This window comes from Festucalex cinctus, chromosome 6 (assembly GCF_051991245.1).
Source record: "Festucalex cinctus isolate MCC-2025b chromosome 6, RoL_Fcin_1.0, whole genome shotgun sequence".
Classification (NCBI taxonomy): domain Eukaryota; kingdom Metazoa; phylum Chordata; class Actinopteri; order Syngnathiformes; family Syngnathidae; genus Festucalex; species Festucalex cinctus.
In genome coordinates, this window is record NC_135416.1 from 8,632,750 (window position 1) to 8,659,105 (window position 26,356).

At 40.9% G+C, this 26,356-nt stretch overlaps 2 protein-coding genes and 1 non-coding gene across 5 annotated transcripts; 1 reads left to right on the top strand and 2 right to left on the bottom strand.

Annotated features, from left to right (window-relative positions):
* Window positions 1-1,402: 1,402 nt before the first annotated feature.
* Window positions 1,403-17,790, bottom strand: ubn2a (ubinuclein 2a). 2 transcript variants are annotated; one of them, XM_077525086.1, is made up of 17 exons: window positions 17,202-17,790; window positions 15,626-15,742; window positions 14,417-14,515; window positions 13,475-13,585; window positions 13,304-13,395; window positions 10,912-11,485; window positions 9,754-9,824; window positions 9,442-9,628; window positions 7,275-7,381; window positions 6,210-6,320; window positions 5,960-6,103; window positions 5,336-5,386; window positions 5,205-5,247; window positions 2,635-3,939; window positions 2,141-2,348; window positions 1,666-1,734; window positions 1,403-1,544 (listed from the first exon to the last, which is right to left on the bottom strand). In XM_077525086.1, the coding sequence occupies exons 1-17, from the start codon at window positions 17,520-17,522 to the stop codon at window positions 1,498-1,500; spliced, it is 3,657 nt and encodes a 1,218-aa protein (XP_077381212.1). In that variant the 5' UTR covers window positions 17,523-17,790; the 3' UTR covers window positions 1,403-1,497. The 2 variants fall into 2 exon arrangements, with proteins under 2 accessions (XP_077381212.1, XP_077381211.1); XM_077525085.1 differs by having other exon boundaries at window positions 13,304-13,398.
* Window positions 17,791-18,883: 1,093 nt separating this feature from the next.
* Window positions 18,884-25,791, bottom strand: ift56 (intraflagellar transport 56). 2 transcript variants are annotated; one of them, XM_077525195.1, is made up of 20 exons: window positions 25,014-25,791; window positions 24,735-24,779; window positions 24,604-24,668; window positions 24,379-24,522; window positions 24,141-24,233; window positions 23,964-24,078; window positions 23,783-23,832; window positions 23,577-23,722; window positions 23,172-23,343; window positions 22,588-22,662; window positions 22,389-22,491; window positions 22,261-22,316; window positions 21,891-21,944; window positions 21,748-21,814; window positions 21,571-21,659; window positions 21,355-21,438; window positions 21,201-21,270; window positions 19,729-19,835; window positions 19,405-19,538; window positions 18,884-19,168 (listed from the first exon to the last, which is right to left on the bottom strand). In XM_077525195.1, the coding sequence occupies exons 3-20, from the start codon at window positions 24,604-24,606 to the stop codon at window positions 19,054-19,056; spliced, it is 1,677 nt and encodes a 558-aa protein (XP_077381321.1). In that variant the 5' UTR covers window positions 24,607-24,668; window positions 24,735-24,779; window positions 25,014-25,791; the 3' UTR covers window positions 18,884-19,053. The 2 variants fall into 2 exon arrangements, with proteins under 2 accessions (XP_077381321.1, XP_077381320.1); XM_077525194.1 differs by lacking the exon at window positions 24,735-24,779.
* Window positions 25,477-25,549, top strand: trnar-ccu (transfer RNA arginine (anticodon CCU)). The gene has a single exon. It is a non-coding gene; the product is annotated as a tRNA-Arg (tRNA).
* Window positions 25,792-26,356: the final 565 nt, after the last annotated feature.

Sequence of the window (26,356 nt, forward strand, 5' to 3'; positions counted from 1 at the left end):
TTTTTTTGTTTTTTTTTTGAACGACCATGTATAATAAGGCCTTTAAAAAAAAAAAAAAAAAGTGTGCATGTGCAGTGACATCTTTTTAATAGAAAATGTGTGCTTTGCATCAATAAATGTTGGGACACATCATGGAAACCACCTGTTTTAATAGTTGACACACAGGAGAGAAAAAAAAAATCTATTTAAAAAAAAAAAAATTGAATGAAGCCACTGATTCACAGAGAAACGTCTTATCGTTTACATATGTCCACACTCAACCCCTCCTTTGACCACCCCCACAACCCACCCGAAGTGTCAATCACTGCTGTGGGTCACATGACTCTGCATGAAACGCACACGCGCACGCACACACACAATCTGGAGGAGAGCTACAACAATCTTTGGCGTCATTCTTGGTGTGGCCATGTCAGTCTCTCATGCACACGCACAAACAAACAGAGGAAGGTGGAAGTCAGGAAGAACGGTGAACGGAGGTAATCAGTCAGTTAAGCACGAAGGAAGGATGGGTGAGGACGGGGATATGGGGGGGGCTGGGGGGTTGCTGTGGGGCGCATTGCTGTGGGGTGTTCTGGTTACTTTTGCACATTTATCCTGCATAGAACATTTTTCTACCGGCGTTCAAACTAAGGCGTGTGTTACGTTGGAGAAATGGCAATACACACAAAAATAAAAAAATAAAATAAAAGACAAAAAAAATAAAAAAATCATTCAAGTAAGCTACAATCTTGTCTCACGTCTCCCTGCTGCATTCGCATTTCAAGTCTTTATCACGCAACAATTAAAAAAAAAAAAAAAAAAAAAAGGTCCAGTGTGATGAAACAGCACCCAAAAAAAAAACAACATAAAATAAAAACGTCCTGTGCAACGTTGACTCCGTATTGTCGGGAGAATATGGAATTCATTAACAGTATATTGTTTGCTTTTTCTCTACGCATACACATACATCTCTTTCCAACACACGCACACGCACACGGCATATCACATGTCCCTGTGTAAATTACAAATAATTTATCAATATTTATAATTTAAGCTACTACTTAACAGTCATCAGTGGGAGCGAGAAAGAAGAGGAGGAAGTGAAGCGACAATAAAAACTCTAAAAAAAAGGGACACAAAGAGGAAAAATAAGCATCAGATTTCTTTCATTCTTGTTTTGTTTTGTTTGTTGAAAACTCCACTCCGCCGTTTAAATAGAAATCCTCACGTCTTCTCCTTCCACAGTGATCAAGGTCGCTTGATGTAAACATGTTGACAAAAAAAAACAAAAAACAAAAAAAAAACTAAAATTAAAATAAGCCTTCTCTTCACCTGCTCTTTCTTGTTCTAGAAAGTTCATTTGTGTGCCAAAGTCCACCGAGGTCCATTTTGAATTATTTAATTTAAAAAAAAAAAAAAAAAAAAAAAAAAAAAAGATGATAAAAAGCTCTGTGGCATCCCATTGGCCCAATCATCAGTCAATCAAAAGAGTCCAATGTTGTTGCGATGGAGCAGCTCTCAGTGGCTTGGCTTCCGCTTGTCTCCGCCCTGACTTTGGTTGGTGTCTGATGGCAGGAGAACAGAACAGCACCAAATATTTATTCATTGGAGGGACAACAACTTACAAACAGGTTGGCTAATTTATTTATTTATTTTTATGTGACATGAGTAGAGACAAAGTCTTACCTGAGAAAGCAAGCTGCAAGTGAGGAGGTAGAGCGGCCTGCGACCCGGACTGGAGACTTTTGTACAGCTCTGAGGGGACACAAAATGGAGGATGAGGAGAATCTATCTATCTATGCATCCATTCATCTATCTATCTATCATAGCTAGCTAGACAGCTATGATAGATAGCCATGATAGATATATAAGCTAGATATAGCTATGACAGATAAGCTAGATAGCTAGCTTATCTTATCAATTATAGCTATCTATCAATCATAGCTATCTATCTTAGCTATCAATCTATGATAGATAGATAAGCTAGCTAGCTTATTTTATCCATCTATCATACCTAGCTAGCTAGCTTATCTATCAATCATAGCTATCTATCCATCCATCCATCCATCCATCCATCCATCCCTCCCTCTCATCAAAAAATAAACACATACAAACATACAAATTTTTTGTGTCAAACATTTTGCCTTGGGGCAGCACTCACCCAACAGGTCGCTCTGTGCTAGGGGGTATCCTGAGTTGGAGCCGGGGGCCGAAGCCATGCCGGCGGGGCCCGGGGCTCCGGGGGGGCTGAAGTTGAGCAGCGGGGGGAACTGGAAGGGCAACGAGACGGGCACCAGGCCGCCCAGCATGCCGAAGCCCAGCGGCAGCGTGGAGGGGCTGCCCAGGAGGGGGCCGCCCGCCGCAGAAACCTGCAAGGCGCACCAGAGGACACATCAAGACTGCTGAGAAACAAGATGGATGACGGAGCTTTTCACAGCTGCACACCAGTCCACCAGGAAAATTTCAACAGGCATGCATTTCAACCATAAACCATCTACACTCCTTTTATGAATATTTTTCTAATATTCTCATTTTTTATATCACAAAAACCTGCCATTTGAGCAGGGGTGTGTAGACTTTTTTTTTTTTTTTTATGCACTGAATGTTAATTCTTCCTACCTCTAATGTGCTCTTCAAATCTATTTCTTAAATTACCTGTGAGAGGTGTGATGTCGTGGGGGGTGTGGCCAAAGCTCCCGCCGCCGCCCAGCCGTTCCCCACTTTTAAATTGGGTCCGGCCGAGCCCACCAGATTCCGTCTCTGGCCATGATTGGCCGACCCCGAGGGCGATGGTGGCGGCGTTTTGTTTGTGATGGCCGAGGAGCTCTTGTTGTTGCCGGTGGAGTTGTGGGCGCCGGCGGTGGCGGGAGGTTTGGGCGCCCCCGTGAAGGCACCCGTCGTCTGCTTGGCCGCAGTCCCTTGAACGCTACCCGTGATGCCGAAAGGCGGTCGGAAAGTTTTGGGGGAGTATTGGTGTTTGGGGCCGGGTGGGTGCGAGGGCGAAGAGGACGGCGAGGGCGACGAAGAGGATGAAGAGGAGGGGGGCGGGGTGGGTGGCGGCGGGCGAGGGGTCAGCTTGATGATGGGGGAGGAGTTGGTACTGTGGGAGGGCTTGGTCAGCGTGGCCTGCATGGGCGTGATGAAGTTGGGCTGGGCCTGCGGGGTGCGGGCTTTGCCTTGAGTGGCGGGGGCGGTCTGGCACACGGGCAACGGCGACGACACAGGACAGAAGGACGGCAAGGTGGGAGGGTGCGGCGTGGAGACGGGGCGGGACTGCGGGGACGGCGAGGACGACGGCGCCGTGCCGCCGTTACTGCTGACGCCGCCCAACTTGGGCCCGCCCTTGACGACACTTTGCGGGACCCCCAAGGTACCCACCGGCAAGCCCTTCTGATGATGGGGGGGCATCAGAGGGGACGGCGTGGGCGGGGGGCGCTGTTTTGGCGGTGACGGGGAAGGGTGCGGCTGCATCTTGCCACCAATTATGGTGCTTGGCCTGTTGTTGGCGGTCGTCGCGGTTACGTGTCTCTGGCTGGGTGCGCCCGCCGCCTTGACCAGACTGTAGGTGGCGTCGGCGGGCCTGCAGGGCGCCCTGGAGGAGGTAGAAGCAGCCATCGGCGCGCACACCGCCTTGGCGGGGGCGACGCACGTGGCCTGTGAGGGGTAGTGGGGGGTAACGGGGGGCGGGGAGGAGGTGGGAACCTGCGGCGGCGGTGGCGACAAGGGACTGTCGGCGGCGCCGAGGCCCTTGGCGGCGTTGCTGAGGAGGGCGAGCGCGTGCGAGATGGAGTCCAGAGAAGGCGCGCTCAGATCCTCATCCAGAGAGTCCGACAGACAGATGAGCTCCGACGGCGACGGCAGCGGCGGCGGGCGAGTCGAGATCGCCGAGGAAGCTGATGAGGCGGGAGCGCACAGGGAGGGGGGCGTGGCGAGCGGAGGTTTGCGGACCCACACGCCCTCCTGGACACATAAAAAGTACACACAATACATCAAAAATTGTTTCTTGACAATAGTAATGTTTTATGCGCCCCCACTAGTCTAAATACAGCATACTGATTAATTTTGTGCTTGTGGAATACGAGTTAAGCAGCAAAATCCATCCATGTTTATCCATCTCAGGGTGGCCATTGTGCCACTTGCTGTCGACTGAAAATGACATCACAGTTACTCAGGGCTCAGCAAACAGCCAATCATGGCTAAGCTTCAGAAAACAGATGAATATTTAGCGCATCTGCCTCACCGTTCTGACTTTTTTTTTTTTTTTCATCCGAGAGCTACTTCTTAGCTCCTGATTATTGCTTCTGAAATAATTTTTATTCATTGTTCATTCAATGAATAATGAATGTTATTTATTCATGTTATTTGGATTTCTCACAACTGATAAAAATAGAAAAATATCAAAATGCACTGATTTGTATAAATCTATGCTAGTGTTTTACACGTTTACTCGTCATTTTAAAAACTGGGTCATTGAGAATTTGTTAAATTGTGAAATTGAGTTTTGTCTTCTGGATTATTAAAAGCTGTTGTTTTTATGTACATCCAAATGTTATTGTAAGTTGGAAATTTGCACAAGTGGCAGAATGCTGGATGAGTGGTTTCAAGACATGTATTACATATAATATAATATAATATAATATAATATAATATAATATAATATATCCATCCATCCATTTTCTTGACCGCTTATTCCTCACAAGGGTCGCGGGGGGTGCTGGCGCCTATCTCAGCTGGCTCTGGGCAGTAGGCGGGGGACACCCTGGACTGGTTGCCAACCAATCGCAGTAATATAATATAATATAATATAATATAATATAATATAATATAATATAATAATAGCTACCAAGTACCAACTACTAATTGTGGCATTTAAGCGCAGACTATGAATGTTTGGTTTATGTCAAAATTGATTTTGAATCCGTATACATTATTGTCTGAACATTTTGCACAGGAATTATTTTTGAATAAATAAATAAAAACTTTAATGAATGTTTGTTGGGTTTATTAGATTAAAATCGATTAAAATTATAATCTTGTAATTGCCCTGAATGACAGGCGAGAAAAAAAAAAAAAAAAGAAAAAAAAAAAGAGAGAGATTTTATTTTTTGGCCATATTGCCCCCCCAAGTTCATATGATCACTTACACAAAATAATAAATACAATGCTACATTCACTGGTGATCTATTGTGAAGAAGTCAATATAAACATACAGTTGTGTGACAGACCTTGGCCTTGGCCTTGGGACCGGGCAGCACTCTCCTCTTCGCTCTAGAAAGAAGAATACGACAAGAAACGCTGACAATCATTTCGACGCGAGTGCTCACGTTCAGTTGACACGGGAGAAATAAATACTCACAGGGTTCCAGTGAGGTGAATGTGAACTGACACACTCTCCTTGAACAAAATCCTAAACACACAAAAAGGGAGAAAAAACAAACAAACACATGAAATATGCATTGTTTTTCTTAAACGTCAAATCAAATTAATTGCAGCAACACCAATGTAGTTTTTGTTGTTGTTGAAAAGTTTTAGAAACGTAAGGACAAAGAGGAAAATTGTGTTATTCTAATGTTTGTCCAGCTGAGGGTGCTGTGTCTGCATTTTTTTGTATTTGATTTATTTATTTATTTATTTTTAAACACCTCATCTACTCAGTCCACAGGGTGTCAATGACAAGCTTGTGCGTACTATAAATTGAAAAATGCCAGACTAACCTATGCCAATGTAGAAGTCATAATTACAGTAAATATTCATGTGAAAAACAGACCCTGAATTTAAAACAAGTACTATAACTGCGATGTTGAGCCTTTGTCCTATTTATTATTTTAAAACTTCACATGACATTTTATTACAATTATTGTTGACTGTTCAACATACTCCAAAGACATTTTCCAAGACAATAATCTGACTTGCGATCTTAAATGTGACATTCGTTAGGTATCAAAGCGTAAACAGGAAACGGACACACATCCAAACAGACCTGGCCTGCATCCAGCCTTTGGGCCACAGTGGTTTGACCTCGTTCTCCAAAAAGGCCTTGAGGTAGTCCTCCACGGACAGAGAACACTGGCTTTCCATGTCATAGCAGCTCAGCTTCACTCGCACCAGCGTGCAAAGCAGACTCCTGTGCACACACGTACAATAAACTCTACATTTTAGACGGACGCCAAGAACAAAATCTTTGTCTTGGATTTCAAATGAAGCCGAACGCAATGTGGTCCAGTTCATACCTAAGCTTGTCATCCCAGACGAACTTTTTGCGTGGACCCATCACCCTTTTCCCGGGTTTCTCCTCATCTTCCTCCTCTGAGCCGTTCTTCTCCCCCTCCTCCGACTGCTGCCTGCATATGCACACAGTCACAGGGATGTCGACACACACAACAACAAGAACGTAAAAACAGAATATTGTACATAAATTAATCTTCAAACTAAAGACAAAAACTTCATGGTGGCCACACAAAATATTGACAATTTTCACATAGATGTGAAATCCATAATATAACATGTAGGTGGAAAGACACAAAACAATTTTGTATTCCGCCTGACAGCATGGATAGGAAGTTTGTATTATGACAATAATCCGAAAAAATAGAAACTTTAAAGTAGGGGTGTCGGGCGATTCAATTTTTTTTAATCGGAAATAATTGCAATACTTCGATAGTTAACTCACAATTAATCGCAGATGTTATATGTTTTGAATGTACACAAAAATGTACAATAAAATATTTTTCATAATCTTTGGCAACATAAAAGTGGAAAAAAAAATGTTAAACTCAGAAATATGGCTGCATCTTTTAGCCCTTGATACAGTAATTTCATAATAATTCATAAAATTTAGTTAAACTTAAAAAAGATGTGCAGGTACGGTACTGTAAAAACGAGTGTGATATTGATTTGTGTTGTAGTTACTTTTCTGCCACTAGATGGCATAATTGCATTTGTAATATGTTATTGAGAGCTTAATGCATTTTTCTTATATTAATTAAGAGCAATCTAATCTTTAACATGAAGTAACATGAAATTCTGCACAGTTTTAAAATTGTATAATACAACTTGAGCCCAGTCTCCACAAATATATGCATTATTATTAAATTTATATCTGCTAAATTTTGACATGGATGTGTCTGCTTCGTTGTGACTGGAATTCCCCCAGTACAGATTTTCCAAGTAAGGTGAGATCATTAATTGTGCATAAAAAATAAATTAGTGGCGTTAAAGGAACTCAAAATTAACGACACTAATTTCGACACCCCTTACTTTAATGCAAACTGCAAAAACATGCACTCTCAACTTACTTTGCCACCTTGGCCATGCAGTCCATGTTGTACCTGGCGATCTGCTCGGGCATCACACTGCACACAGCCAGTTTGAGCTCCAGCAGCGGCATCTGCATCCTGTCATCCTGAGGGAGGAAGGAGGGAGGCTGCAGTTAGATGTATGCAGGATTGTATTCACGTGTTTCATCAACAAAAGCTTGACCGGTTTTCAGCGGAGGCCATTATTCAAGTCTGCCACCTACGCCAAACACATTTGGGAATAGAAAGGAGCTGACGAGGCAGAAACAAAGTGGGGAAACTCAGGAACGTGACAGCTGCGGACCTTGACTGATGTCACTGCAACGCTGTCGACGGCATTCTAATAAAAGGGCTGGCTTACAGTCGAAGGCTGCAGTCCAAACATTGTTATTCACAAAGCAGCTCAGGTGATTAGTGATTATCAGTGAATATGTGCAGTTGGAGTCAGGTGGAGACAAAGGCCAAAATGAAAAATGAACATCATTCATCCTCCCATCCATTTTTTGGAATGACTACATTTGGCCATGAGCTGGAGAATATAAAAAAAAAAAAAAAATGTAATCATGTAAAATTCGGACACTTTTCCTTCCAGGTGCACTGCAAATGTGTTAAATGGAGGTCATTTTAAATATATTTTTGGTTACTATTTATTAGCTTGTACAGTAGGTCACTTAAATTCATAATGGTCTCATTTTGTTTGTTTTGTTTTTTACATTAGGGATGTGTTCACAAGTAGCACAATGGTCTAGTACAGTGAGAAGCATATTAGATTTTTTTTTTTTTTTTTTTTTCAATTTGACACAGGGGCCAAATCATTTGAAAATTATATATATATATATATATATATATATATATATATATATATATATATATATATATATATATAGATATATATAGATATATATATATATATATTTTATGTCCACAAATATAAAATCAGTAAAATAGTTACATTACACAGTGGCATCCTTACAATCTAAAAAAGAAAAGGTGCTATAGAAAATGGATGGCTGGGATGTAAACTTCCTACGTCAACTATGCCCTGTGGGGGAAAAAAAAAACATGTTCATTTTTTTTTTTTTTGTGTGTGTTTATGGGATGAAGGTGAATGTATCCCAGAAACGTTATAAAAAAACAAAAAAAACAAAAGACAAGATATGTTCTATGCAGCCGCACTAGGCTAAATATGGTATTTTCGTTAATTTTGCATTAGTGGAACAAGAGTTAAGCAGCAAAATCCAGCAGTTTGTAATCAATATCAAAAGGCGGCCATTTTGCCACTTGCTATCGAGTGAAAATGACATCACAGTTGCTCAGGTCTCAAGTAACAACCAATCACAGTTCATCTTCAGAAAATAGGTGAGCTGTGATTGGTCGTTGCTGGAGTCCTGAGCCACTGTGATGTCATCTTTATTTGACAGCAAGTGGCAACATGGCTGGCCCTGAGATAGATACAAATGGCTGGATTTTGCTTCATAACTCTTAATTCCACAAATGTAATATTATTCAGGGTATCATGTTTAGACTAGTTAGTTCACATATAACATATTATTGTCAAGAAATGTTTAAGGTTGACTTCCCATTTAACTCATTCAAACCCAAAGACGTATAAATACGTTTTTCAATACTTTGTTCTTCACTCCCAAAGACGTATTTATGTTTGTTTGTTTTTTATACTAGAGCATACAGAAGGCTTTGATAGAGCTTCTGACATGAAGAGGTTGTTTAACGCAATGGTAGTTATTGCAAAAAAACGGCCACCAGGTTGCAGAAGAGTATAAGAGATCATCCAGGGCCATTTGCAACAAGCTCTTTTTTGCCACTGTTTTCAACAGGTTTGTGAATAATAATGAAACTTAGCAATATTCTAATGCTAATTGCTGCAAAATGGAAACGGGGACAATACTTTTTTTTCCCTAATGAAAGATGAGGTTCCATGTTTTCATAGCAATAGAACAGAATATTCTGTGGACCTTGCAAAAGCAGTCAAAATCCAGTAAAACAAATGGGAGTGAATGGGGTTGCTTCAGTGTAAATGGCTGCGAGTGAATGAGTTAAATGTTTTTCACAGGATTGCGGCAATATGTGAAACATCAACTGTGCAAAACACATGAAAGACAAAAAGGCGGGCACAGATCTTAAAGTCAGAGTCGAGTGTGGCGAGCACCTTGCTGTTGGGCGTCGGCGTCGGCGTGGGTCCGTTGTCACACTGAGCCGCCCTCACCTGGATCTTGAGGCTGAGCTTCTTGAGCCGCTTGAGGAGCGCCTCCTTGTTACACGGCACGAAGGCCTCCATGTGCGCGTAGACGCCCGAGCGCACGTCGGGAGGCTGCTTTTGCACCTGGAGCTCGATACTAACAGAGGACACACGGTCAATTCAACAGCGACGGAGAGAACGCGAGCGGACGGCGGCGCTGCACAAAAGCCTCGTGAGGCTCTTTGCTGGCCATGCAGCAGAGCTGCGCTTTGTCATACTCACTCCAGCAGGATGTTATTCATGTCCAGGGTGAAAAATTTCTTTCTGCCCTCTTGATCAAACTGACGAGAAGCCTGTGGGAGGGGAAATTGTGGGGGGGACAGCTGAGTCAGCAAAAAGCAGGTTAATGATAGACTACAGAGTGTTTTGAGGAACTGGTGTTGATGGAACAGTTTGTCCCTCTTGTTTTAGCGTCACCTGCCCTCGTTAACATTAGAGAATAGAGATGTAACGATAAGGGAAATATCGGGGATATCGTGATATTGAAACTGCCACAATATCGTCATCGTCATATTCACGATATTTAAAAGGATACTTGACTCATTGAACAGTTTTCAGCAGTGAAATAGTTAATAATTTGTCCAGAATTAATTTGATGAATTCATTATTTTACATGTACAATTAATACCTTTAAAACGTAATGTTTCTACCTGCTGTCGAATGATGATGACATCACCTGTGCTGAGGAAGTAGGTAACGGCCAATCATGGCTCACCTGTTTTCTGGGTTTGGTCAATAAACTGAGCCATGATTGGTCGTTAGCTACTTCCTCAGCACAGGTGATGTCATCATTAGTCGACAGCAAGTAGAAAATTACTTTTTAAAGGTATTAACTGTACGTGAAAAATAATGGAGTTACCACATTAATTATAGACAAAATATTAACTTTTTACTGCTGAAAATGGCTCAATGAGTCAAGTATCCCTTTAAAAGGAACACATCTGTTAAAAAAAAGTCAGGTCGATTTCCATTTGGGTAATTCTAGCACCCTCTGGTGGCTAGTTTTTTAGTGCAATTTAATTGTCATTAGGGATGTTTTGGCCCTTCTATGTTTAAAATCTACGCTAATTGTCAGATGAAGGGGAACGTAATATGCCTGTGAACCCAGTCACTATGTGGAGGAACTCATTAACAAGTAAGCGCCTCAATATTGTTATTAGAGATTGTAGGTGGTTTATATGCATTGCTATTATGTACAAGTTAACAGCACAATATTGTGCTTTTTAGTTTGAGATCTTTTTTTTTTTTTTTTCAATGTTATACCCTTTTTTTAAATATCGGCAACCTCCCCATCATCATATCGTAAGCTTCATATCGTGATAATATCGTATCATGATGTTTGGATATTGTTACATGATCCCTAGTTAACATATGACTCACCGCCCGCAGGTCCTCGATGCGTTTGACGAGAGGAGGGGGCAGCCCCCCAGGCAGCGGCGGCGGAGAGAACAGTCCACTGGAAGACCCCAGGCCTCGCCCTTGGATGCCCCCGCCCGCTCCTCCTTTCTGGCCGGGCGCGCCGACTCCCAGAATGCCGTTCTCCCTGACCGTCGACGCGGCGTGCTGCTCGCCGTCCAACAAGCCGAAGTCCAGGTCGCCGAGGAGATCCTGCAGCTCCTTCTCGTTGGCCGAGCCCAGCAGTGACATCACGGCAGGGTCGCCGGTCAGGTCCGCCAGCAAGAGGTCACTGTTGGCGGCAACGGCGGGGGCAGCGTTGCCGTCGACCGGCGGGTGGGCGGAGTCGGACGCCAGCAGGTGCTTGGCCGCGTCGGCGGCGCACGGCTTGTTGGCCACGCCTCCCGCCAGGCCGGCGGGAGCCACGCTGAGGTTATTCTTCCTCATCTGCTCTTTTTCCATTGTGAAGCGGCGCAACATGGCGGCCAAATACAAAGAGTCCTTCATCAGCTTCTTGCGCTTCTTCTTCTCAGGCCGATGGAGGCTGACAGCTGCCACTCTGTTGGGGAAGTTTGCTTTTTGAATTTACGCATTTTGAACATGCCAAAAATATGACGACAAAACTTGGCTATCATCTAGTATAGTTCAAAAAGACATTACGTTTTAATTCAGATCCCAAAATAGCTACAAAAGCACAAATTACAAACTGCTTTGATGATTTGAGAAAAAAGCAACTGAAAATGTCAAATAAGATTTTTAGGGTTCAGACCTCGATCACATTTTTTTTTAGCTTTTTTTTTTTTTTTTTTTTACATTTTTTTCAGAATTTAAATGCAATATCATGAACAAAAAAAAAAGTAAATTGTCATGGGCAGCCCTGCAAGATTAAGATTTTTTGAACAGGGAATCCCAGAAAATGTATTCATTCTTTGAATGGTACTTTATTTATATACAGTATTTTATTTTATTTAGAAGTTCATTGAGAGAGATGTAATTCTATTGCTTTAAAGAAAACAACTTTTAATAGTGTCAATATACTATACACAGGCAGTCAAACAGTGAGTACATTTTTTTTAAGATACCTGTGGAATATAGATTGAACTCCATCCGTTATATTAATTCAGTTATATCAATATATTCATCCATCCATTATGTGAAACATATACATCATCTCATTAGTTAACTTGAAAATTAGAGGAAAAATAAATAAATTTTCAACGAATTAAGTATTATGCAGTAATAAATTAAATTATGTAAATAAATGCTCACAATTGACATCTAATATTTTGTTTATTTTAGTTACCTTTATTTTTTAATTATTCAGGAAATGGCCTAGAGATATTATTTAATTGTATATTTATCTTTACTACATCATTAAAATTTAGAAGACAAACTATTTGAAAGTGATCCATCAATGCAAGTAGTGCACTTCATTTTGTCTCATCATGCTCAGGACAATTAATCCACAATTGATTATAACAGATTGCCTTTTTTTTTTTTCGTGCAAAAATAAAGATCTAGCGACACCCTAAAAGATGAGTGGTGCGCGCATGAGGTCGGCTTAACCTGCAGCGTGAACGAGCTGTCGCACACATCCAGCCAGCATCCTCCGCACTCGTGAAGACACAATGGCTGCCACTGCTATTTTTAGCTCTTGTTTTCATGTTTGACTATTTGGCCTATGTGAGCGTGGATAATGGAGCGCTTTTCTCCAAGGTGGCTGCGGACTGACAGCGAGTCAGCATGCCCGCTGCCTCAAGTTGCAGGCGAGGGCCTCCTTCTTGTCACGCAGGCTTCATTAGCATGCTAAAAGTGGACCGACCTTTCATGACATGTTCGAGCATTTCGTGCTTTTTGTGTCCAATTAGACCGTGATTTACAGGGAACATACTGTATTAGAGACAATTGTCTTTTTTTAATAACTTCTATCTTCCTATTTCTAAAAATGTGTACATGATTTTTTTTGCACTTCCACCTCACTGTTACGTAATTTACATAACCACAGGTCCCTACTCATGACTTGGTAGCTACGATGGGTGAACATCCAGAGCCACTTTCAAATGACTAATAATATCTGAAATCAATATCATGCAGAGGCACGCCCTGGAATTTCCCTCTCTGGAGATCTATTTAAAAAGTATGTTATCAAAACTTTTCACCTTTAAAGCAAAACTGTCTCTCTCAATTATAAGCTTTTAAGGTTGCATTTATTTTCCTCTTCCTGTTTTATTACAGCTGTAAGGCCTTACAAGGTTCAAACAGTTATTTGGAAACGTTAGTTGTTTTATTTATTTTTTATTTATTTTTTTAAAAAGTAAAACTAACTAAACTTGAAAAAAAGTATACCATTATAACCATACTCGGAATTATTACTTACCCTTGTTTAGGTTCATTGCTCTTCTTCTCTTCCTGGTTGGTCAGCTCCTTCTTCGTCGTCGTCTTGGCCTGCTCACTATTGTCATTTGCGTTCTGCTATGAGAGGATAACATCAATTAACTCAGCAAATGTTGCACTTGAGATGCGCAAACGGGACAACGAGCTAGCTCACCTTGTCGTCCTCGCCTTCGGAGTCGGAGGCCGCTCGGAACTGCAGCGTCCCGGTGTTGATGTAAAAACCGCCCAGCTTTGTGGTCAAAGAGGCAGGTACCAGCTCATCATACTAACGGACAAACAGAAAAACGGTTTGTTGCCGTTGTTCATTGGGTTTTAACGGTTAAACAACACAAAACAAACTCAAACATCCTGAGTGGAGCACAGACCTCCAACCATGGTTGAACTTCGCAAATCCTTGGTGAATTAATTAAGCAAGATCAATCAGTTGATTGTCTCTTGAAGCAATTGAGTGGCTGTGTCCCTGACCCCATGTGAGGCATTACAATTTGGTCTAACTTTTTCATTTTATGTGTTTATTTGTGTTGTGTGTACTGATGCAGGTGTGGAAATGTCACCAATACATATTATATACTATATCTTATCTGTGTGTCTATGCTGCACTCGCATTGGATGGCTTTTTATCCACATTCGGTAGAGACCTCATTCTGATCCGAAGGTATTCAATTTCAAGCATTTTTTTCCCCCTTTAACTGCCATGACCCACATCTGAATAGCGCCACTTGAAAGTCCTAAAAAATATATCTAAAAAATTGAATCGTGTGTCCTCAACCTTTCAGTGTAAAACCAGCCTTTCAATCAATCCTGCTAGGCCAAAGACATTTCTATTGCCGAAAAAATAAATAAATAAATAAACAAACTGCCAGACACTTGAAAAAGAGCATAAAACAAGCTGTGATATCATCTAATAATGTTGAGTCATGTACCATTTTTTAGCAACAAGCTGAGTGCCACTTAATGAAAGTGTTAGCGTCAATGTCACTGTCGTCACGACAGATGAGTCAGCAACAACAACAGTGATGCCAGTGGAGGGAATGTGGTTTTGCAAAGTTTACGATCATCATACACAGTATGTATTTGTAAAGGGGGGTTTACTCACAGCCTCGGAGTTATCAATGAAGGGGTCTGTCTCATCATAGCCAAATCCAATATCAATCAAATCCTGCATTCTGTCCTTTCTCTTCTTCGTCATGTTGCCCTGCAATAAATACATTAACATTACTCATTTTAATGCCCAAATCACATGAAGGGATCCTGCTTAAAACCCATCTTACAAATAAAGTGATGACATAACATTTAAAAGCAAATAAATACATATAGTGAATCCAATATGCGCTATTTGCTGAAAAACTCGCTTATTTGATGTTTTCGTTTTCAGGCCAAAAAAAGTATCGCTTCGCCAAAAAGCTTTGGGCGTCATCATGTGCCAAAGAACTTTGATGAAGTGAGTTGAGGAGATTCTTGTAGAAAAAGGGTTAGCTCCATCCTTATATCCCGAATACAGAGAGACCACTGTAATATAATACAGTTTAAAAAAAAAAGACCGCTTTAAAATCCTGTTGGTGGTAAACTGAGTAACTGACATTTCATGAGGTAAAATCATCATAATTAAAACAACTGGATGTTATTGCCATGGCAACCGCAGATTTTTTTTTTACTTCTTGAAGGAACAAGAAAAACATTTTGTGACGTTACGTTCACAGAAAAATAAAAAAAATAAGTCGAGGTGTAAAAGGTGATAGTTAATGAAAACATACTCCAAACAGAAATGAAACAAATATTTTAAAAAAAACACACAAAAAAACACTTATTTGATGCCTCTGCATTCATTGTTTTGTACACAACAAAGTGAAGTGAATTAGTTATTTCATAATAAGAGGTTGCTAGTAAAATCTTTCAGTTGTTTGTGAATGCCAACACAAAGTTTACTTTTATGTATTTTTGTTCAACTTATTTATCTTTAAAATAATACCATATTTTCCCAAAAATGTTTAACTTAATGAGATATTAATTTTAAAACAACAACAATGCGCTTGCTAAAAATGTTTTGTTTTGACAGCTTAGCAAATCCAATTCATGGTAACCGACAAAAAGGCTCAATCAAGGCAATTGGACGCTTCCTGATTTTTGAATTTGTTGTGTTGTTTCTTGTTTTCTTAAAATGTTCCAAAATGACTGATGCTATTAGGCTAATGTTTTTAATACAATTGTATACAATGTAGAGTATTTGTATCAAAAAAATTTTTAAACAAAAATATAGTTGTACGCTTTCAAAAAAATGATACAGAAATAAATCATAATGACTCACATATTTATTTTCGAACTTCTTCGCAAGAGCCTCCACCTGCAGTCGCTCCCTCTCGTCATCGTTGAAGGGGTCCTTTGGGTCAGGGGCCAGAGTCACACTTGGAGGTTTGTCCTTCGGCTAGAACCAATGCAATGCAACTGATGTTAACTAACTGCAATAAATTCAGGTCAACACTTAATCGCATATCATGGTAGATTTTAAATGACATAAAAAATATACCCACTGTAGGCTGTAACCAGTACCACTACACCTAATTCCACATTATTATGCAAATGAAGTTTTCCTCTGATTTTTATAAATAGTACATGCAAATTTTCAAGTCATCAACTGTTAGAGAATAATTTGAATGTTTTTAAGCAAACCTTTCAATGACAACAGTATTCTTTTTCACAACAACAAAAAAAGTTTTTGCTCAAATGCACTGCTCCAAATTATTATGCACAGCAGAGTTTCAAAGACATTGTATTGTTTGTAAAGCACTGATTGTTGAATCTGTAGGATTAGGATGTCATATTTGCTGAAATGAAACACAACATAGGCAACCATTATTTTAAACTGTGGAGCCCAGTGGATTTCAAAATGATTAAATGAAAATGTATTCTACGTAATAAGTTAAAACAACTGAACTGAATTTTACAAATGTACTGCACTGGAGTGTAATAAGATTAAGCTACTGTAACATGCATAGTTTGAACCACAGATTTGTTTGCATTATTGCTGGAATATGACTTGCATTTGTTTACTGACTTCTGTGTTTTGTTTTGTTTATGCAACACTTGGTTAGTAAGATTTCATGAAGTTGTCATAGTGAACACTTTAGGGCCGCACAATTTAGAAAAATAATCTAATTGTGATATAGAAACATAATGTAATTGTGATAACTTTTAGTCTTTATCTTTTAACAAGTCATTTAACATACTGTCAAGTTTTGTAAAGCTGCAAACTCCCTGTTCATTTCTGAAGCTGTACTTTTGAACTTGTTTTACCCACCTTTGACTTAAATAAATGAGTTGAATTAGTACTCTTAGTTTTTTTTTTTTTCTTCCTACAAGTAGGCTATCTGTATTTCTAGTAAAGTAGAAAGTGGAAGCACTTTTGACACCTCTGGCTTGCAGTGGTGTAAATCAAGCAATCCGTGGTGGGGCCCAGGTGGAGTGTGTGACATGCTACATCCTGGTGCTCATCTCTCAGCTGCAGCCAGAGGGCCAGCGAGCAAGCAGCGAGGAGGAGGCTGCTGCTGCATGTGGCATGTGGACGCCTCTAATGGCTGTGTGACTGTTGCTGGGCAAGCGAGAGGCGGCGACACAGGTAGCAGCACCACCATGTCATAACGAGCCCGGTCGTGTCACAGACAGCCTCCACTCCAAATGGTGTCCAAAACGACCGAGTTGGGAGTTGAACACGAAGCCCCCCTCCTCCGCTGGCTTTCTGCTTTGGTCATCCACGGAAGGACAAGGTGCACTTCCCCCCGCTCCTCCTCTTCTTGTCTTATCCAAGCCATGACAAGTCCACACAAACACGGCAAAGTGCAATAAAATCCCGAGTCCGGTTCACTTGAAGTGAAGGGGGGACGTACCTGGAGGTTGTGGAGGAGTTCGCCGTAATTGAACTCGGCAGAGGCGCGGTCGTCGGGCTCGCTTAGGGGCAGGTTGAGTCGCACCGTCGCCCTCTTCTCGGATCCAGCCTTGTCCTTCTCGTCGGCTTTGGTGAGGCGGTTGGCGGCGCCTCCTGCCCCGGTCTCCGTCAACCCTTCCGCCACCACCGCTACGACCTCGTCGTCGTCTTCGCTTAAGTTGTAGTCGGCCTCGTCCTCCAACCGGCGTTTCCTCGACTCCGAGGCGACCCCGGCCGCGAATGCCGACAGGGTGACAAACTGCACTTTTCTCGGTTCGGCCATTTGGATGAGCCGCCTTCCTGCACCTCTCTCCGGACACACGGCGAGGAGGAGACCAGGATACTTGGCCAAACTACTCCAAATTGGTGCCTTGAGGACGGTTCCGCGAAGCCCCAACAGCTGCTTAGCGGCTACGCGGAGGTGGAGGCCTCCTCCCAACCATACGAAACGGACTCCAGGGGATGCGACGGTCGGGAGAAAGTTGTTTTTCCGGCAGCTACTCGCATCCTCGATGTGCTATGGGACCGACACATTCACAGGAGCCATCTTGGTTTTGGGAGTAAATAAAATATCAGACGGGGGAAGAGGGGTCACTGCGCATGCGCGCACACGCGGACCGGAAACGCCGTGCCACTGGAGCGGTGTGAAGACGTCCAATCCGCGGCTGCCCCGACCTTAGACCCGCCCCCTGACACAACAGGCGATAATAGCAGTATTACTACTACTTTACTCTATTAATTACCTTTTTAAAGAGTCTGGCCTAGGGACAGGATGCTCACTCGTTACGTCTGACTCGTGACGTCCCATAAAGTGATTAACCAAGAGAAACTACCATATTATTGAACGTCTCAGGAAAAGAAAATGCTGATTGCAGCGTTTATTTTCCCAACAATGGCAGCTGAATGACAGCCACGCTGATGTCGTGGCTGGTCACCCAAATGCTTGTTTTCACACGGCAGCAGAGGCGACACCTGTTGACCCATCAGTATATGGCACGATTTGAAAAGATAGTGATACCAAAGGCCGGATTAACCCCCTGGGGGTGGGGGACCCAGAACAAAGCCAATACTTGAATAGGCCCCCGCTGTGGCAAGGTAATGTGCTGCGTCTCATCCAAACACACACAAAATAAATAAATAACAAAGACCCTGTAAATATATCTACACTGAAATATAAGATAATTTAAATGTCTTCTTGCACTCACAAGCTACAATAAAACCAATCCCTAAAAATGATTTCTTTTAAATTCTCCCACTGTCCTTTTCCATATGGATGTTATGTACTGCAACTGTTTAAATCCCTTACAATAAGACAAAAAAATGTCAGCTCGACTAATACTTTTAATTCCTTGACTGATCTTAAAGCGCTTTATAAATAAAGTTGAGTTGAGTCCTTTTATATAGGCCTACTGGAGTAATTTATTTTTATTTATTTAACACATTTTTGCACTAATACAAGAGTTGTAATTGAAAAACAAAGATTACAATGCATCATCTTTGTAAAGGCAGAATTTTTGGATCTCATTAGGTTGGGTGGGTGTACATGGTAGCTGTCATTTTAATTCATTTTCATTCACTGCAAACTAATTGCTTTGTTTCTACATTAGTTGAATTGTCACTCAGATTAAAAAGAATACAACAGTGTTCATAATTTAAATGTATATATATTTGTTTTATACAAAATACAGGCAGTCACACATTCTATAGAGTACAAAACTAAACTGCATACCAGATATAATAATGTTAGCTTGAAACATGTATTCATCGTGACAAGCTGCTGTGAGCACAGCGTCCACACATAACTCGGGAGTGGGTCACGAGAGGAAGACTCGGTTGTCTTTGGCCCACTTCCTCATGACTCGGATGATGTATTCCACCTGCGGGATTGCAGAATTGCGCAGCACGAGCACCACCTCCTTCAGTGTCTCCCTGGCACACCAATGACACACAATAGGCCATCTTTCACTCTTCTTATTTATTTAATTTGACATTTAAATGCTTGTGTAATGCTATGCATCCTGGTGCTTTACAAAATGATTTTTGAGCTAGCAATTCTGTTCATAGAGGGCCCGTGTAGCATAAGCCTTACACTGAGTGCTGGTCTAACAAAAAGCTACTAAAAAGCAGTGTATGTTATAAAAAAAAAAAAAAAAAAAGAAACGTACTTTGACTCCTTGTTGGCTAAAATGAGCTGAAAGATGCCAACGCATGCCCCTCTCTTGCCTTCCCAGTAGTTGGAGCCTGGGTCCAGCTTCTCCAGTGCGTCAAATGCTTTGGCTGCATAGTAGAACTGGCCCATCTGAAACAAAACTAGAGATGCTTACCAAATCTCTCCATATAAAATTATAAAGGGCTGAAAGCAAGAAAATACACCAACTGGAAGACAATTGGAATGCAAAATTCAACGCTCTGTATTTTACCAAGTATATGCATCACAACATAAAATATAACATAACGGTACATGTTTAGCATATTATCTCCATGGCTACCTTGTAGCTGTCATTAGCGATGAGCTGAAGCAGACTGAAGGAGTCAGAGGAAGTGCCCATCTTCAAGTAAAGCTCCCAGGCGAAACGAGCCTTCTTGTTCATGATGTCTGACAAGGAAAAGTCACACATTCAAAAAACTGGAGGTAGATTTCAGTCAAGTGGAGGAATGGATATGGAGAAAAAAAAACAACTAAATCTTGCAAGAAATCTGTAGCGTAGCTATAGTCTGGAGTCTGGACGAGGCACTGGCTTTTGTCCACCAGGAGTTAACGTAAGGATTCGTTGGTGGTTAATGGAACACTCTTTATAAAATGAAAAGGCAGGATGGAGACGGATTTCTTCTTAACTCATTCATTCTTAGCCATTTTCACTGAAGCAACCCCCTTCGCTCCCGACTGTTTTACCGTATTTTGACTGATTTTGCAAGGGGCACGGAATATTGTGTTCCTTTGCTATAAAAACATGGAACCTACCAAAAGAAAGATTAGAGTCTCTTCTTTCATCAGGATAAAAAAATATATTTCTATCTGTTTCCATTTTGCATCATTTAGCATTAGAATATGGCTAGGTTTTATCATTATTCACAAATCTGTTTAGAATTGTGAGGAAACAGCTTGTTTTCAACATGGCCCTGGTTAATTTCTTAAATTCTGCCACCTTCTGGTTGTTTTTGTAATTACTACCATTGCTTCACCTGTTCTCTGCAGTTGAGAGGCTGCATCAAAGCCTTCTGTATGTGCTAACATAAACAAAACAACTTATAAATATGTAAAAACAAAATATTGTATATATACGTCTTTGGGACACTTAAAACATTTAAAATAGAACATATTTATATGTTTTTGGGAGCAAAGGAGTTAATTTAAACTTTACTCATCATACGCGACAGCTAGAGCGACAACACTTCCCGACCCCCTATCAGCTGACTAACCATAACCAATCAGAATCTAGCATACTTTAGGTAAATGCAAGTGAATGACGGAGAACAGCATATTCGCTACTTGTACAAAAAATATATATATACAAAAATGTATGAATGTGTAAGTAGTAATTCTGGAAACATAAATGTACAAGTAAATATACATTTTAACAAATTAACTTCAATGCTTGATCCTCGGGGTGTGGACCTTCAAGCGAGGCATCTTTGTCGCTGGCAGTACCCAATGTTTTAAAGCGTGAATGCTTAACATCATACGGTTAATCTCTGCTAAAGAAATTACTATCTTCTTATTTGAAAACCCGACTGCAAAGTATTGGCACGAACATCCGAGTAGTATGCTACGTGTATTTCTCGTAAGTTTCTGAGTTTTTTTTCTTGCAAATCTGCCACTATAAAGTCACAAATTCAAGATTTTTTTTTCATTGGATATTACCGCCCCACCCTAAAAAATATATTTATACGTGTCCCTAATACGCCGTCGTAGATATCTACTACAACTGCATTATTGTAAATAAGAAAATAAAATTCATACAGCAGCGGGCCAGCCAGCTGAGGTATACAAAGTCAGTCTTGATCTTTTCACTCTGAATCAGAAGAAAACTCTGGAAAGAAAACATGAAAAAAAAATTAGCAAACAATCGAATGAAAAGAATATAAAGCAGTAATATAAAGCAGGGCTGACATACTTCCTCCGCTTCTTTGAAGTTACCAATGGCAGCCTTGGCCTGAGCATAGTTGAAATTAAATGTATCATCGTTACAGAAGTAACCCTAAAATAAAAGGCACAGTTAAGAGGACATAAGATAAGCAACAGTCACAAGTCGCCTACAGTATGTGCTTCATAATTCGTATCAAATGCGATTTTGACAGCGTGATATAATACACAGTGCATCAATAAGAACCTTGATTGAGTTGAGGTATGTGAGCACATCATGAAACTTCCTCAAGAGGAAGAAACAGGAAGCCATGCACTGTCTGCCAGGAATAGTGTCTGAAAAACACCAAACAAAAATAAACACACGCTTTGCTTGCCCACACAACTCCGGCACAAAAAACATTCACATTTCTTCTCTGCGTACCGCACTCGCAAGATGAGCCTCCGACCAACTGAAAGAATTGCTGGGCGACTTTCAAGTAAGTTTCCCTCTGGGAAAACAGACACAGAGTTAGTACAGATACAAATACAGAACACACTGCATGGAGTTTAAAAACAAGCACTCACCGATCCAAGTTGTTGCCCCAGCGCAGCGTTGACCACTCCTTTCAAAATATACTCCTGATGAAAAATAGCAAGTATTAGGATCCCATGAGGGGAGAGAGAAACAAAAAATACGATGACGTAAGTATGTCACATTTTGCGACAAGACGAGCACACATTTTGACATGCTTGACTTTCGTCGTGATGGCCGTCGTATCATTTCCATTCGACAGCAAGTGGCAAAATAGCCGCCTTCCGATATTAATAAAAACTGCTGGATTTTGCTGCTTAACTCATATTCTTCCCCTTTAAGGCATATTTTTCCAACACATTTTGGTTGGTCTCCAGTTTGTTCCACTTTTAGGGCGTCGTAGGTATCAAGGAGAATACTCACCTGAGACACTGCAGGCACCAAATCTTGTATGAGGTTGTAAGCTTCCTGGACATCATCTGGAAGAGTCACATGCAACATTAATATTTGATTTTTGCAAAACATTATTGTGCAGTGTCTTAGTCAATCACCTTGTCTCAGGTAGTAGATGACAAGGTTGAGTCTTGCTTCGGGGATGACGTCGATCAAAGGGGGCAGCACCTGCAATGCCCCTTCGCCACCGCGAAACACCACCTATACAAGATTTGACAAATATTTTGGAAAATAAAAAAAACATAATAATAAAGTGTTACTTAAGGCTCCTAGTTTGCACTCAGGAAGAGATATTACCAGGTTGTGTCTGATAAGTTCCTTAGCAAAGTCAAAGGAGCAGGAGGAAATGTCGATAAGGTTCTTCAGTTCGGCCTGAGTGAGAGAAGGGAAATAAAAACAACATCAAATGTATAGTAGGGGTGGAAACTTCTGGGTATTTCACGATACTATATGATATGTGATACAAGGCTCATGATAACGATTATCGATATATTGGTCAGGTAATAAATCCACAATAAAACTACTCAAGACATAAACTGATGTTTTTTAAATTAGAAAATGTTTTCTTTTTGTACTACGACAATATTAAAACTGGTGTCTTCTTCACGGTAAGTACTTTAGTGTATTTTTTTCTATAAACGAATACAAACGTCTTCTTAACTGAGACCACTCGTCGGAATTTATTTTGAATAGTTGAAATTTTCACTCAAGATACCTGCAACAGGAATTTGTGACCAGGCAAGACACCTGTAATTCAGTTTTTCCTGGTCATAACTGAAGCACAGATATCTGCAATGTGTGCATTGCCTCGAACTTAAGCTGAACATCAGGGATATGGAATGAATGCGCAAATGTCTTCCCAGAACGGAGCGAGTGCACACCTCGGCTGCTTTGCCGTTGTACAGGCTGAAGTGGTTGCAGGCCTTGAGGTTGAGGGCGATGGTGGAGTCGGGAATGTTCTGAAGATACGCCGCCAACACCTCCTGTGATACGTCGAAGTAACCCAGCTTGTAGTAACACAGAGCCACGTACACCTTCATCGCCAGGAAGTCTCTAGAGGAGCAGCAAACACAGATACGACACGTATTTTTAATTTTGTTCGCCAAGGTATGACTTGTAGATATTCACATTTTAAATTATTTCATATTATGTCACACCCTCTTTCTATTGTTTATTAATTGATACCTGAGGCCCAGCTAAACACATACTGTAGCATTTGCCTCAAAATGATGCAGCGGCCAATAAAGTGAAACACAAAAGAAAAAGGCCAAAGAGCGAACGCTCACATGTTGTGCCTGAGAAGGTTTTTGTAGATATCGATGGCCTCCTGGTAGTGCGAGCGCATGTAGTGGATGGAGGCCAAGCTCAGCTGGTCCTCTGTAATGTCATCCAGATTCTGGTGGATGACCATCAGCTTCTTCTCATCGTCGAACTGAGATATAATAAGGTATGAGCAAAGAGTAGTTCAAAGAATCACACTTTTTTATTTTACCTTATTAGCCAAATGGAAGAGGAGGCGGTTTTTGAGAGGGGACTTCGGAGCTGCAAACACAACCAAACCAAGTTGCAAAATTCTGAAATACTTCTCAACAATGAAAAAGACATAACAAAGATACAAAAAAAAAAAAACACAAGAAATCCTATAGTGACATGGTTGGTGGTTATTTACAAACCTTTCATTGTAGCCTCCTCAGCTTCTTTATAGAGGCCCAGAAGAAACATGGCACAGCCCAGATACACCCACACATCAGGAGGACAGTCAGGCTTCAGGGTCAGCGCCTTGTACTCCTGTAATAACAACAGCATGTCTCAAGTCAGGACTTCATAAAATCTTTAACTACACCAAGTACCTCCATAGCTCTCTTGTAATCCCCCAAGTGAAAAGCGCAGAAGCCAATCCAGAGGTCTGAGTTCTCCTCTTGCTCCCCAATACTCTTCCGAAACTAAACAGAACAAAAGTCATCAGAAAATGACAGTACAAATATGACTTTTACTGGAGGTCTTGAATTGTAAACAGATCAATCACGGGAGGTCTTGGATAGACGGACGGACGCCATGGATAGATCGATAGTGTGGGGCTGAAGGTACCTCCAAAAGGGTCAGTGCTCCAAGGTAGTCCCTCTGCTGCAGATATTCTTCCAAACTGGGAACTTTCCATTTGCTTTTCTTCTTCTTCTCGCTGACGCTGACCGCTGCCTCTCCCCCAACCGCTGGCTTCAAACGAGACAGGATCTGCAACGAAAAGTGCACTTTTATGACATGCATAAAGAATATTAATGTGCTACGAGGACAATGTTTTGAAAGTCCATTCACCATGTCGACCACTTGGGAAGCCAACTAGGAGAGCACACCATTAGCCAAGCGAACACTTTAGCTTTCTGTTAAAAACAAACAACAATGAATACATGTTAAGTATTTTGTTTCTGTGAGTACAACAGTGATACCGGTTGACGTCAGGAGAGGTCGCGTCTGCATCGGTTTTCGGTTACCTAGCAACAACAACGTCCTCATTTATCAGCAAGCCCGTTTGAAATACATTTAATAATCATGAAAAACGCAACACTAGCTTCATTTATCAGCGTATCAGTGTTTGTTAAAACCACCACACAAGTATAACGTGCTACAATACAGCAGGAACCAAAACACCGACAACACGTTGTCACGTTTGGCATTTAGATTACAAAAAAAGTTAAACGCAATGAAATGTGATAATAATTAATCACCCGCGACGCCGGATTCCCTTTCAGAACGTTTATAAGGCAAAATGTTCATTTATTTTTCAGCTTTTCCCTGAGGAAAGCAAGACAAACTGCTTCCCAGAGGCCGCCATCTTGGTTTTCTGATTGTGTGTGACGTCACATTCTTTCGACACGAGTCGGTTAGATGATTTAAAATAATATAAAACGTTAGATTTTATTTAAAATTAGCACTTGTTTTTTAAAGTATGAATTTAAGTCGATTTGATGTTAGCGTCGCAAGAAAAAACAGATAAGATACGAATAAGCGTTGTTGACGCCTGACCTGCGCCTCATCGTTGCCTAGCAACAGTGCTATTTTTCGTTCTTTTCGGGTGATACAAATGGAATATGTTGTCCTCGGAGGCAACAAACATGTAAATAAATGTAATTGTAGATAGTTTGTGTATTATTATCATATAAATAGATATTATGTTGCAAATACAGCGTAGCCCCAGTGGCCTAATGGATAAGGCACTGGCCTCCTAAGCCAGGGATTGTGGGTTCGAGTCCCATCTGGGGTGTACAATTTTTGTTTTAATAAGCGAAGTGCGCATTAAGTTTGCGTATGCGTGAGGGAGAAAACGAGGATACAAACTACCCTATCAATTTGAATGGTGGAAATTAGAGTGGTGACAATCTTTGCCTAATTGTACTTTAAAGCAAGTCAACTTCCCCGATGTCAGTAAACCACATGCTATGCATGTTAATTAAAAAACAGCAACTTTCCAGCGGTTGAAATGTTTCTATCAGAGCCGATTCCATTGGATCCAATTCATTTTCAATGACCGTTTGGTAGTTTCGCCTACCCACAATGCACCACGCTGCTACCCACGATAATGCACCTCGAATTCGGGATGCGCACTTCGCTTATTTAACACAAAACACTAATGTAAATATATATATATATAGTATTAAAAGATATATATTAAAACATGATACATGGCTCAAAAACATTTATTGAAAAGTTATATTTATTGACAATAAAAACTGACAGGCACAATGTCCAAGGCAACACTGCACAGACCAAATATATACAATAATGAACAAATAGTCACCGAACAGAGATAGGAGTGCACAGTGATGTGCACACAAACAAAGATTAAGACACTTTTGTCAGACTCCCATGTTGCTACCAGTGGATTGTGCGATCAGTAACTGCAGAAACATGTACAGTCAACACGTCAAAATACCAATAGAACACTTCTCTATAGAATTATGTACCGCAAAGTGCCTTCAGTTAGTTGTTCAGTTTTGAAGAAGTTATTTTTAACTAGTAAATGGCAACATGTTTGTTTATGCTCACGTTTTGCGCATGTTCGTCAACGCGT